At 49.3% G+C, this 13,757-nt stretch overlaps 1 protein-coding gene across 3 annotated transcripts in view; it reads left to right on the forward strand.

The window, feature by feature from the left end:
* LOC104121989 (cryptochrome-1-like) overlaps positions 1–13,019 on the forward strand; it is a 15,887-nt gene extending 2,868 nt beyond the window's left edge. The window contains exons 2-11 of one of the 3 annotated variants that reach the window (XM_009634061.2): positions 552–987; positions 1,956–2,072; positions 4,955–5,102; positions 5,696–5,836; positions 7,465–7,635; positions 7,780–7,920; positions 8,433–8,584; positions 9,576–9,673; positions 10,205–10,315; positions 12,196–13,019. In XM_009634061.2, coding sequence (XP_009632356.1) covers positions 575–987; positions 1,956–2,072; positions 4,955–5,102; positions 5,696–5,836; positions 7,465–7,635; positions 7,780–7,920; positions 8,433–8,584; positions 9,576–9,673; positions 10,205–10,315; positions 12,196–12,347 — 1,644 coding nt within the window. In that variant the 5' untranslated portion in view covers positions 552–574 and the 3' untranslated portion in view covers positions 12,348–13,019. The remainder of the gene's footprint in view (positions 1–551; positions 988–1,955; positions 2,073–4,954; positions 5,103–5,695; positions 5,837–7,464; positions 7,636–7,779; positions 7,921–8,432; positions 8,585–9,575; positions 9,674–10,204; positions 10,316–12,195) is intronic. The other 2 variants (XM_035889710.1, XM_035889711.1) reach the window with 2 other exon arrangements.
* The last annotated feature ends 738 nt before the right edge of the window (positions 13,020–13,757 follow it).

A 13,757-nucleotide genomic window follows, 5' to 3' on the forward strand; every position in this document is an offset into this window, starting at 1 on the left:
CCTGCTGAAATCCAGAAAGGCTTTTCACTGCTGTGTCAGGACTCTGATGAGATGAGGGCCCCTGCAGAGCTCTTCTCCCCGCAGCCCGTTGCGTACGAATGGAGAGCTCCTGAGTCGTCATCTCGCTGTGGACTGCTGGAGGGTTTGCTGATGGCCACATCTGTGGGGTTGTACAACGTTTTTGCAGTAAACGGAGCTTGGGCAGCTCTGTCTGTTTTGATTCCTTCCTTCTGGTGGGTGCTGTTGCGATGTAGTTTAATTTAGGGATTTAATTTAAGGACTTGAGTGACTCATTTGGGGAAGAAGTCGTTCTCTGTGGGGCAAGATGGTGATACAGCTGCTGAGTGGTGGGACCTGGCTGAGGAGACTGAGGAGAGCGGCTGGATCCTGTTTCTGCTTTTCTCTCTCACAAAAACTTATCAAAAGGCAGAAGAGATTTGCAGTAAAAAGAGCTGAGGGCTGTTTGGAGCTCCATTCCCAATTGCTAATGGATCTTGTTCTTTACCAGGGATTGTGCATCCCCAAATCCAACGGTTCCCTTCCTCTTTTAGCAGATCTGAGGAGAACAGCCAGGATGCCACATCGCACCATTCATCTCTTCCGGAAGGGACTTCGGCTTCATGACAACCCAACACTGCTGGCCGCGCTGGAGTCCTCGGAGGTCGTCTACCCTGTCTACGTCCTGGACAGAAAGTTCATGACATCCGTGATGCACATAGGGGCCCTGCGGTGGCATTTTCTGCTGCAGTCCCTGGAGGATCTCCAGAAAAACCTGTGTCAGCTGGGCTCTTGCTTGCTGGTTATTCAAGGAGAGTATGAGTCTGTTCTTAGAGACCATATCCAGAAGTGGAAAATCACACAAGTGACTCTGGATGCGGAGATGGAACCGTTTTACAAGGAAATGGAGGCCAACATACGACGTCTGGGGGAAGAGCTGGGCTTTGAGGTGCTTTCCCTGGTGGGCCACAGTCTGTACGATACCAAACGGTACGAGATTGCCCTGGAGACCAGTGAGGGGTCTCCAGGAAGGTTTATTTTAGATTTAGCAAGCATCAGGGAGAAAAGGCCAAGTATCTTGGTCTTTTTGGATCCTGATGTGTTCCCTTTGGGAAAATTGGACTATCTGAGGTGAACGTGGTGCTGTTTGCTGGAGAATTTTTGTGTGTTGGTCTTCTGGAAGTAACAGAAGAGATTTTGCAGGGGTGTTAGGATGTTGGGCTGTGATTTGAGCCTAAAGGGTTTGTTAATTTTTCTCCCTTTTGGCATTTTAATTCACTTCAAAGCTTATATCAGCTACTCTTTTAAACAGAGCGGAAGAAATTCTTTAACACATTTAATAGGATTTTCTATAGTTTTTGTGTCAGATTTTTTTTATATCTTTATAATCAACTTTCCCTGGTGTCTGGATACACTTGGATCCAGAGCTGAATGACTGAAGATATTGTAATTAATAATCATAGGGAGGTGATCAGTAATAGCTAAACCAGGCTTAACGCTGATTCTGGAAGGCCCCCAGCTGACATCAATGAATGGATGTGTGCCGCTTGCTGTCTTGAATTCAAGCTGTCTGTTTGCACAGGTGGTTGCTCACATAGAAGAGTTATTTATTGCCCTGAAGCTGCGTTTTTTTGGTGATCAGACTGCCTCTGGCAGCCACAGAGGTGTCGTACACCTTGCACTCTGCCATCCTGGCTATGTCTGGCTGTACAGAGCTGCCCAGTTGAAGCTGTGGCTGGCATTTTGGTCCCAAGTTTGTTGTCTCAGGTCCCGAGAGACTGCTCTTGGGATGGATGTGTGTTCACCCAGGGAAGTTTTACTTGTAAAATCTGTAATTTCCACATTCAGTGGCATGAACGGGGGCTGTTCTGGCCTCTGCTGTCACCTTCCTACCCCCTGGCGGCTCCAGCTTCCTTCTTGGTTTATGTTATGGTGAAAAGTGATCTTGTTTCACTTAGGGTTTTGGACCTGAACGGTGGGACTCCCCCGTTAACATACAAGAGGTTCCTTCACATTCTGTCTCTGCTGGGCGATCCTGAGGTGCCTGTCCGAAACCTTACGGCCGAAGACTTCCAGTAAGTACCACCTAGACAGCAGGAAATGGCAGGTCCTTTTTCTCTGCCCAAAAGAAGAGCCAGGGCCATGGCATATTTTAGATCATGGAATCACAGAATCATTTGGGTTGGAAAAGCCCTTTAAGCTCCCCCAGCCCAACCATTCCCCTACCCCTGCCATCCCACCCCCAAACCCTGGCCCTAAGCACTGCGTCTGCCCGGCTGTTAAATCCCCCCAGGGGTGGGGACTCGCCCCCTTCCCTGGGCAGCCCATTCCAGAGCCTGCAGTCAGGCATTTCTTAATCTACAAACAGTCTGTCCATTGGGCTACGATCAGCAAGTATGTTGGGTTTTGTTGTTTTGGGGTTTTTTTTAAGAGACTGTTTAGCTTTTCCAAATGCAAGCTGATGGAGACACGATCGACTTGCTTGTGCTTTCTGAGGGAGAGCAAAGTTTAGCTAAAATTTTCACAAGTACCATCAGACAACTATTTAGGTTCTCGCATCCATTAAAAATGAACAGGCTTTGAATTCCGCTAGGCAGATGCTTAGCTTGGGGTTAATGAAAAATCATAGTGAGTTTACTACCTCACCAGAATTCAATATTTTTGAGAACAGAAGAAATCTCCAAGAGGAGCAGAGTGAGTGAACACATGTACTCACATATCCCTCAGAACAAGGTAGGCGTTTGTCTTCAGGGAGCGGGCAGCACTTAGTACCAACAGCTGTCATTTTCTTTCCAATTTCAATCAAGGTATCTGTTGATACTTGAGGCATTTTCTTAGTGTAGCGGATCAGAATTCTGAAAAAGTCACATCAAAATGACTGTTTGCTCACGCTTTAAGAATATATAAGTAAATATAAATAAATGTGCCCAAAGCAGCCAGCGTCATTGCTTACACTCAAGAATATTTATCAGAAAGTACTCACGCTTTAAGAAAGTCTTGCTCGCCATGGGAAGTGAGAAAATCACAGTTTGTCTTTACAACCTCCTGACTTTCTTGGATATGTTTTTGCAATTCATCGTGCTGCAAGCAAGTATAAATTTATTACACATTTATTTTACCAGGACATCCTGGTAACAGTCATACAAATACACCTTTTGACCTCTTCTAAATCTTATTAGCTATAAGATACCCATTTTGCAAGTCCGATCACTTCTGTATAGCCTGGATGGCGTAGGGAGGATTTGATTCTCATGTGGGTCTTAAGTTCTGACAGAAATTGGCAGCCCCTTCCAGCCCCTGACAGCCCTGTGGGGAAAAAATGTTACGTTGCATTACGTCTGTGCATGGAGGGTTATCGATTGTATGTACAGGGGACGTGATTCTGCTATTAGGAGGGGAGAGCAGATGAGAGGGGGCACAGTCCAAAGACTTAAGCTTTAGCAAGGCAGATTGAGACAGACTTTTAAGGTATGTAAGAGTTTAACAGGGGAATGGCTAAGGAATTACAGGTCGGTCTCTCAAAGGCGTGCTCTAGCTTCGTCACAAATCAAGATTCAACGCAGGAGTTGGATGGACCACTGTAGTTTGTTTTATGTGGGAAATTCAGTGGAATAATCCTACTGTTCCCTTCTGGCTTTAAATCTTTCTCTCCTCCCCTCTGCTGTATGGGAAGGAGAGACCAAGCTCATGTCTCCCAGGACTTGTGAAGAAGCTCAGAGTCAGGGATGTCTTACGAGGAGAGGTCCGTGATCCAAAGGGAGGTACGATTGGGGTAGGAGAGAGCTGGCCACTGGGGATGGGACTGCAGATATCTGGGACTTGTGTCAGGCTTCACCTGTGTGACCTCAGCTCTGTGTCAGTAACCCAGGCTTAGGTCTTCCCATCTTAGGGGAATCCCATTAATTCCTGAATTATGTCCTCTAACAGTCTGATGATAAGACCCATGTAAGTATTGGGATATATCGGTTCCTATGGTTTTTCTTGCACTGTTTTTTTTTTTTTTCCCCTTTTTTCCCTAATTTGTTTATTTGCACTTTTTAAATTAATGATGATGTGAGATAAGTGGTTCACATGCTTCCCAGCAGGCCTGTGTTATGTCAGTGCTCTGAGAGCTGCACTGGCCCCTTCTTCTGTAGGTGTCTGCAACAGAGCTGAGCTCAGGTTCTTCCAGGTAAGTGGCAAGATCTCTATTGCTATCTGAGTTCATTTGTGGGTTTTGAGAAGTCTGCATACCACTGACCCTTCCTTGAACCTCCTCCTCTGTGTTTTACAGGGGGAAGAAAACCCCTGCCCTGATGCTTTTCCAGCCTCGGAGGGGGCAGAGGCCTCGGGAAGCCTCAGCAGCTGAGGCTGCGGAAGAGATGTGGGGGGACAGAGGCATGGGCTTGGGGAGCCCCCACCTTGGTTAGGGAGGAGCAGCTGGGGAGGCGGCCCAGGGACCTGCTCTGCCTCCTTCCCTATGGAACCTTTCCCAGAGCGACCGCACCTCGGAGGCACGGGAGCCGGAGTTGCCTTTGGAGGCCATGACCCATAATTATGTTTAGTGGCAGTGCCCCATAATTACATTCAGAGCCTGGGGATGCTCTGAGCTCCCTCCCAGGGACGGAGGAGACAGTGGGGGGAGGCTGGGGAGGAGGTGCCTCCCAGCCTTACATGGCGGATGGGAGGTGAGAGGGGTGCTGAGCTGTGGGGGCTGCAGCTGGCCCCTCCGAGCGCTGTGATTTGGTGGGTCTGCTCCTCTTCCCCCAATTCAGGCTAGAACTACCTGGAGCGATTACAGGACGAGCTCTTTCTTCCCCAGGGAGAGTGCAGCCAGGGGTTTCTGGCTGAGCCTTCGTTCCCCCGTGCTCTGGCTGTGCCGCGACAGAGGAGACCTTGGCGTGTGCGATGGGCACGGGTCTTCCTCCCTCTTCTGGCTCCGGTTCCTTCTTTGACAGGGGTCTCTCTTTCACATTAGGAGATGTAGCCCCCCTGACCCGGGCCTGGCTGAGCATTATGGGGTGCCTCTCCCTGTGGATTTGAAGATCTCCCCGGAGAGCCTTTCCCCCTGGAGAGGAGGGGAGACCGAAGGGCTCCAGCGCCTGGAGCAACACTTGACTGACCAGGTCAGCCTTGATTTTACGTAAGTGATGATGGAGGCTCTCAATGGGCTGAGGCTAATGTCCACCTTGCTCCTTTAATGCATGGTTGTGTCTGGACCTCAAGAAACTGCTCAGCTGTCCCAGCTCTAGCTGAGTTTCTCCCCGCCGAGGCTGAGCTCTTGGCAGCCAAGCCTGCCTTGGTGCTGGCTGCTTTGAAGCAGATACTTCACCCCTTCCCGATTTCATAAAGTGGAAAAGATCTTCAGTGCAGTGCTGTTGGGCCAAGAGTGCTGTTCCCCATGTTACAAAATCACCTGGCTCTCTGGGGAAGGCAGAGCTTCACAGCACCCACGGGGGAGACATGGCCTTGATGTTGGGCTTGGAGGGGGTCTGTGTATTTGGAGATCTTGGAGGAGGACGGCAGCCTGGTCTCAAGATGTCGTTGCCCTTGATGGTGGCATTTGTGGGCGGATGGGTGGTGGGAGCATCTTCCAGGCATGGCACTGAACAAGCCTCTGTGATGCAGAAACCAATTGCCAAGAGTTTTTTCCCCGTTTCGTTAGCTGGACATGCGTCTCCTCACACTGCCTGAACCTGGATTTCTGTTTCCATTTTAGGGCTGGGTGGCAAGTTTTACTAAACCGAGAACAATCCCAAATTCGCTGCTTCCAAGCACCACGGGCCTGAGCCCCTATTTCAGTATGGGCTGTCTGTCAGTTCGCACCTTTTTTTATAGGTTGTCAAACATTTATGCTCAGGTAAGAAAATAATTGGTCATAGTGAAGCAAATCCAGTGCTCTCACATGTCTGGCACGTGGGGCTAGGATTTAATACTTGGATCATCACCTGGTGCATCAAAAAACGCTACTTTGCTAACGTCTTCTCACAGCATCCTGTGAAATCTGTGAGTGGCTTTATCTGTTGTGTGAATGTGTACAGCTTCTCCCAGCTACGTTTTAGAAATATGATAAATAGGGAGCAATGAGGGATGCAGCAGGGAAGCCCAGGAAAACCCTCCTAAAATTCAAGGAGTTCAAGATGTCTGCCTGGTGCTTGAGTGAAGTTTTTGATCGGTTTAGGCTGTTAAAGCAGTTTTGTTTGCAAAAATCATCTGTTTTCACCTCAGATAAGTTTTAACCATAGCATAAGCCCAAACCAACTTCTGAAAACTTGTTTGATTCTGTCGTGGTTTAATCCTGGCCGGCAACATAGCCCCACACAGCCGCTCGCTCACTCCCCCTCCCAGTGGGATGGGGGAGAGAATTGGAAGGGTAAAAGTGAGAAAACTCATGGGTTGAGATAAAGACAGTTTAATAAAACAGCAGAGGAAAATAATGGTGATTATGATAATAACAATAATGATAATGGAATATGCAAACCAAGTGATGCACAGTGCAATTGCTCACCACCCACCGCCCAATGCCCAGCCCATCCCCAAGCAGCAATCGCCGCTCCCTAGCCAGCTCCCCCCAGTTTCTATACTGGGCATGATGCCCTATGGTCTGGAATAGCCCTGGGGCCAGTTGGGGTCGGTCGTCCTGGCTGTGCCCCCTCCCAGCTCCTTGTGCCCCTGGAGCTGAAAAGTCCCTGCCTGGTGTAAGCACAGCTTAGCAACAACAGAACCATCCGTGTGTTACCAACATTCTTCTCATCCTAAACCCAAACCATGGTGCTATGCCAGCTACTGGGAGGAAAATTAACTCTGTCCCAGCCAAAACCAGGACAGGGGATCTGCAAGGGGATGCTGGGGCTGGTGGGCTGGGTGCTGCATGAGGCTGGAGTGGTTTGGGAGACCCAGGTGGTCCGTGGGCCTTGGGGAGCTTGATCTACGACCCTTGGCTGTTTAGCTTGGGCAGGCACAATCAATCAACACGTGTTTGGCTGTGGGAGGCTTTAATCATTGGGCTGGGGACTGGGGAGGTAACCACGGCTGGATGGGGTGCGTGAGGAGGCCCTTGCATGGGACAAGGAGAGATGCAGCCATAAGAAAAAGGATGGTTGAAACCAACCCGAGAAAACCAAGGTCTCCCTGATCTCCTTCGTAAGAGTATCTCTTGAGACATGGCTGAGCCACCTGAATTCAGCTAGTCAAGCAGTTAATATGTTAATAAACACATTTGGTTTAGGCAATCCTAGTGTGGCAGCATTTTGGAAGGTGGACAGAGAATGTTTGAGGTAACACTGAGGACTAACAGAGTTCAGCTTTGCTTTTGGGCATGTAGCATTGCTTCAGATATTTGATTTCTTGGGCTTTCATGGTAAAATGCCACAGAGCCAGTAGTGTAGTTAGATTAATCTTTATTTTATGGGCCTGACAGTCACAAAATGAGTGAGACTGCAGTGGTATATATGAACTGAAGCTTTCACCTCATCTTGTCTTTTGCAGGCCAAGCATCACTCTCTGCCCCCAGTGTCACTCCAAGGGCAGCTTCTGTGGAGGGAATTCTTCTACACGGTGGCATCAGCAACACCAAACTTCACCAAAATGGCTGGGAACCCCATCTGCCTTCAGATCAGTTGGTACGAGGATGCAGAGAGGCTCCACAAATGGAAAACGGTAACAAGATGCATTGCCACAGCTGCTAGGTTTCAGTTTAGATTTTTTCCATTTCCTTGGGATTGGTCCCTGCCAGCTGTTTGAGTGGGAAAGCAGTGTTACGAAGCTTCATGCAGGAGGGCTGATGGTTCTTTCCTGCTGCAGGCACAGACGGGGTTCCCGTGGATCGATGCGATTATGACCCAGCTGCGCCAGGAAGGCTGGATCCATCACCTTGCTCGGCACGCTGTCGCCTGCTTCCTGACACGGGGGGACCTGTGGATCAGCTGGGAAGAGGGCATGAAGGTTCACTTCTGGTTTTTTGGTTTTCCTTGCTCTGGCTGACGTTGAGGAACACCTGCAAAACACGAGCCTTGGCAGTGGGCGGTGGGACCGTAGAGCAGCGCTTCATTACTGACCCTCACTAGAAATCTCACGGTTTACAAAATCTCACAGTTCATGAAATCTCACGGTCTCTCGCTCAAGTCTGAGCTTGCCGTGCTGGGTGCAGCAGTGAGAGGTCCCCAAGGCTGATGATTTTGGATGATGAGGATATTTGAGACCTGCTCAGTCTGCAGCAAGCCTCAAAGCCAGCCCTTTGGGCTTGGGGTTGCTCTATCACTGGGTCCTGCTCTAGCTTCCTTCTGGCAAACTGTCTTGCTGGAGAGCCTTCCCTGTGTGCCCTGTGAGCAGGGTAGCCCAGACCAGCACAGTGCCAAGCTCCACCCTTCATCTCCCAGCCTGTTTGGTTATTTTTTTGCCATGAGGACAGCCATTTCAGGTGCCTCTCTCTTTCTCTTCCCATCCCTGAAGCGCAGGTGTTTGAAGAGCTGCTTCTAGATGCTGACTACAGCATCAACGCAGGGAACTGGATGTGGCTGTCGGCCAGCGCGTTCTTCCACCAGTACACACGCATCTTCTGCCCCGTCCGCTTCGGGAAGCGCACGGACCCCGAGGGGCAGTACATCCGGTAGGGCGATGCACAGCACGGCGCCGCCTGCTCCGTCGGCGCTGCCCTGGCTCCTCTTACAGGAGCTGAGGAGCTCGGTCTGTTTGAAACACGCACCCCTGTGAAACTGGGGTCATGGTAATGATTTTATTTAACACATAAGGAAACTGAGGCACAGAGGAGCAAAGGCTCCCATGGCTGCACAGCTGATGACTGAGCAGGGCTCTGTGTTGATCTGTGAGCACCCGTTGGCCCCAGCACCATGTTTGATCACCGGGTTGACTCCCCTTTCTAAAGGATTTGTCTAAAACTTCCCACAGCTCCCCCCCTGCTCCACTCTGCGCTGTGTTTTTTTGGGTTTGTAGGCAGTCTGATTCCTTTCAGATGCTTAAGTTTAATTTCCCACTCGGCGTGAGTCCTCTTTGCTTCAGAGTCTCGATTTCCTTATCTCTAGATAAGGTACTGAGGGGCTTTCTCCTAAGCAGTGGGGGATTTTACAGCTGACTGCAGTAGGAACAGGCTGTGGTGGTGTTGGAGCAAGCAACTCCATTTCCTCACATCTCCTCTTCCTCACGCCCTGTCCGACTTTGTGTCTTGCCAAGGGGGAGCCCATACCTGACAGCGTGGGGCAGAAAATGACTTTTCTGTTCTCTAAGAATTTTTTTAGATTTTAAAAAATTTGCTTGGTTTTGAAATGTATTGAGTTTTAGGGTGAAATGTCAGTGAATGTGTTAAACCCCCAAATATTTTAGATGAAGTAAAAACTGAAGTGATGTTTAAATCCACCCCTTTATTCCTTGCTGTAAAGTTAACTTTCGGAAGCTGTCACCCTGCGGAGGGCTTCAGAACATGAAAACAGGTTTTGTGCAAAATGAATCAGGACTTTCCTATGGATTACGGTATCAACACGATCACCGAGAATTGATATGGCACAGGGTGGTTTACACATCTCTTAAATGTATAAGCATTTGTCCACAGGATTGTAAACCCCCATATTATTCCTGTTTTGTAGGAAATACTTGCCTGTACTAAAGAACTTCCCTTCTAAGTATATCTACGAGCCCTGGACGGCATCTGATGAGGAGCAAAAGCAAGCAGGGTGTATCATAGGTAATTCATTCGGATGCCTTGCTAAGGATTTTGGTGCTGCTAACCTTCCACAATGATTACGTTCGTGAGATGGGAGCATTGCCTTCCAACGCAGGCCATGCATTTATCTGCTGAAAATGGATTAATCCAGCAGCCCACCTTCTGTCAGTTCTCCTTTAAAGTTTTTTACTGGAGTCTAATTTCAGAGTACGTGTTTTTGCCTCAACTTCATGTCCTAAAACTTAGATCACTCAAAGTTGTTGCCTTTGCATTTATCTGTCCCAGATGCTTGGCTGTCTTTAAATAGTAGCTGAACATCTTGTGCTTTTACGCTTGCTCTAATGCATCTTTGAAGTTTCTTATAAGCTTATGTCTAAATGGGAGCTCTTGCTCTTTGATGGAGAGAAACGGGCACTTCTGCAGAGTGGGGTCATGTGGTCTGTCTTCGATGCCTTTTATTTTAAGAAATGCTGCAAGCATTTGCCCTGGTGCAAATCCAGTGAAACGTCCTTGATGAGTTCTGTAAAGGCTGCTGTCTCCATGTTGCACCAGGTCAGGATTACCCCTTCCCAATGGTGAACCACAAGGAAGCCAGCGATCACAACCTGCAGCTGATGAAACAGGTCCGAGAGGAACAGTCCCGAACAGCCCAGCTCACCAGGGGTAAGCGGTGCTGCAGCCCCAGATGTTCAGTGGGCTGCGATGTAGAGGCTGCCACCAGCTTTGGGGGTTGGTTTTGTGTTGATTTCCAGGACGCCTTTCCTCTTGGTTACCAACACCGTGTGCTGCTCTTCTAGTTACTGTGAAAATGGGAAACCAGAGGTTGAGCGGTGCCCTTCCGGCTGCTCTCGCAGGATGGGAGCTTGCTTGTGCCTGCTGGGGGAATGCCTTCCCCAAAGCAGACCTCCTCTACCTCCGGTAGGTCTGCACAGACTCCCCAGCCTCCAGGCTTGCGAGGTGTCTCTCCAAGGTGCAGAAATCTCTGCAGCTCTGCCCACGCCTCTTGTGAACCACAGCATTGTGGTTTGTCCTTTTTACCATAGAATCATAGAATGGTTTGGGTGGGAAGGGACCCCTAGAGGTCACCCAGCCCAACCCCCCTGCAGGAGCACATCAGGCTGCTCACAGCCCCGTCCAACCTGGCCTGGAATGTTCCTAGGGATGGGGCCTCCACCCCCTCTCCGGGCAACCCCTGCCACTGTTTCACCACCCTCAGTGTAAAGAATTTCTTCCTTATCTCCAGTCTAAACCTACCCTGGTTTAGTTTAAAACCATCACCCCATTACCATGATCTGCCCTGCCCTGTAGTAGGAATTACTTGAGATTCCCACTGACCACAAATTAGCAAAAAGCCCTTGAGAGCTGAGTTGCTCTACGAAATTTACCTTTTGACCTTGTTTTCTAAGTAGGTTAAGCACATGCCTAACAAACCAGTAGTTATCAGATAAGGCTGGAACACTCAAACTTTGGGCTAGCCTGAATTAATTTGGTGTTTCCAATCACAGAGATATTCCACTTACATGGCACCTGTGCTCTTAAAATGGAAATCCCAGGGCCTGTGATGAGCTTGTAGCCTCAGAGGAATCCTCTGCAGGAGGGAAAGTGAAGCGATGCTTTTGTATTTAACGGTGTATGCGATAGCAGCCCCCGTCCATATTACAGAAATCCAACTGCAGCAGCCGAGAGGAGTCTTCAGCATTCCTACCTCAGTTGCTATGGTCAGAAGGAATTGATTGTTCCCAGTCCTGTGCATATGAATGTATCCAGGAGGTTGCACATCGGTACCTTCCGGATATAACCAATGTATGCTGAGAGTTCTTCCATAAACCCTTTGGTATAGGGGAGTAAATGTTTTGATTGCTCTTAGGAGATATGGAATGCCAAAATCTGAGAACAGGAGTCTCCTACTCCCAGCACTGAATCATAGAATCCCAGGTTGGAAGGGACCTCCAGGATCATCTGGCCCAACCTTCCTAGGCAAGAGCCCAGCCTAGACAAGACGGCCCAGCACCCTGTACAGCTGAGGCTTCAAAGTGCCCAATGTGGTGGAGCCAACCCCTCCCCTGGGGAGATTATTCCAATGGGTGACTGTTCCCATGGGGAAAAATTTCCCTCTCGTGTCCAGTCAGAATCTCCCCAAGAGCAACTTGTGTCCATCCCCCCTTGTCCTCTCCATGGGACTCCTTGGGAAAAGGGAGTCTCCATCTTCCCTGTAGCTCCCCCTTAGGTACTGGGACGTGGTGATGAGATCCCCTCTGAGCCTCCTTTGCTCCAGGCTGAACAAACCCAGCTCTCCCAGCCCATCCCCATACGGCTGAGAGAGGCTTCCCAGCCCTTGGATCCCCTTGGTGGCCCTGCTCTGGACCCCTCCAGCCTGCCCACAGCTTTTTTGTGTAGTGACATACATATACAATATACACATTGTTCTTGTTGCCTCTGACTAGAAGCGTCTTCTGGCACCTCTGTAACCTCACCCGCTGTGGGCTGTTGCACTGAAGTCAGAGAAGGACTCGCAAACTTGAATTTTTCCCTTCTTGCCGTAGATGATGCAGATGACCCCATGGAAATGAAGGTAAAGCATGGCCACGCTGAAGAAAACGGATCAAAAGGAAAAGTGGCCAGGATGACAGAACAAACTGAGATCCCATCAGGGATCTCCCCAAATGGCAAAAGGGGAGAGCCAGAGGCCAGCTGAACTGGACAAGCTGTACTCGCTGCTTTGCCCCACAGGTGGTGCCTCTTGTTTGTGAACTGACCTCCAGGGAAAGCGTTGCATCTCGAATGTGTTTGTGAGCGCAGTTGTTTTGAATGCAATTGCCTATCAAGCTGGTTGCTGTAGCTGCTGGGTAAATTCAGGCGGTGACCGGTTTTGACAGGGCCCGACGCCGTGGTGGTGTTCAAACCCTCTTGATGTCCATGCATCTGTACGAATAGTTCTAGAGAGAAATCCTGTTCTTTCCAACATGCCAGGTAATGCCAGTCGAAGAACATACGGACATTAATGTGATCGCACACTAGCGTTAAAAGCTTGATTCGCCTGTCTCATAAAGAGGCAGAGGTTTAGGGGTTTTCAGGTATGTTTTTTACGTTCATGGTTTGTGCTTGCGGTCCCCGGCACAGCAGAATGCAGTCCGTTGTGAGGTTGTGTGTAGTCCTTATGACTTAAATGGCACTTCTTATGCATTTTAAGGGCAACATTGCAAAATGTCTTGCTGAATTAGGGCTGACGTACAACTTTCTTCACCATAACTCTCCTTCTTGGCTAATTCCTCTAGAACTGTAGGGTAGATACTGTTTCTACCATGTACCCCATGTAAAAATTGAAGTGTGGATTAGTCCAGAAAGGCTGGATTAGTCAATTATCTTTGTTATGGGTGGGGTTTTGGTGGGTGCAGGGGGGTTGGAGTGGGTTTTTAATCACTGTAAGGTACTATTTTTGGCTTTAAAAGAAATAAAAATGATTTCTGACATGAAAAATGTAAGGTCTGTAGAGCAATCTGTCATCGCAGTCGGCATCCATCTGTCCTCTTTGGAAACCTGGCTGCAAGACAACTCCAGCAGCAATCCAGTCTAGCCAAACTCCTTCACCTTGAAAGCATCCGTGGACCTAGCGCAGAAGCAGCATGGGACCCACGTGCACCAGGAGGAGGCCAAACACTGCTCCTAGCAGCATCTTCCAGTGCTGTCCTGGCAGGGCCTGTCGGGGAAGCGCACGCCGGCAGCAGGGCGGCACTGCCTTCTGCTTCTGCAGTAAATACAAATGCTGCGAGGAGTGTCCGACCAAGGGGAGGGGCTGGTTGTACCCTCCCGCTGCGCCAGGCCCACATTACAGAATCACAGAATCACAGAATCATAAGGCACCCCAGCTCCTGCAGGTGCTGGTGTTACTCTGGTTTTGCTCTTCAGCAAACCGGATGGTTTGCAAGGATGACCTGAAGGAAAGCGGTGTGGTTTAACCGGCCGGGCAGCCGAACACCCCCCAGCCGCTCGCTCACTCCCCCGCCTCACTGGGATGGGGGAGAGAATGGGAAAAAAGGTAAAATCCGTGGGTTGAGATAAAGACAGTTTAATGAAACAGCAGAGGAAAATAATAATAATAATAATA

Source organism: Egretta garzetta, unplaced genomic scaffold (assembly GCF_000687185.1).
Source record: "Egretta garzetta isolate BGI_Z169 unplaced genomic scaffold, ASM68718v1 scaffold202, whole genome shotgun sequence".
Lineage (NCBI taxonomy): Eukaryota > Metazoa > Chordata > Aves > Pelecaniformes > Ardeidae > Egretta > Egretta garzetta.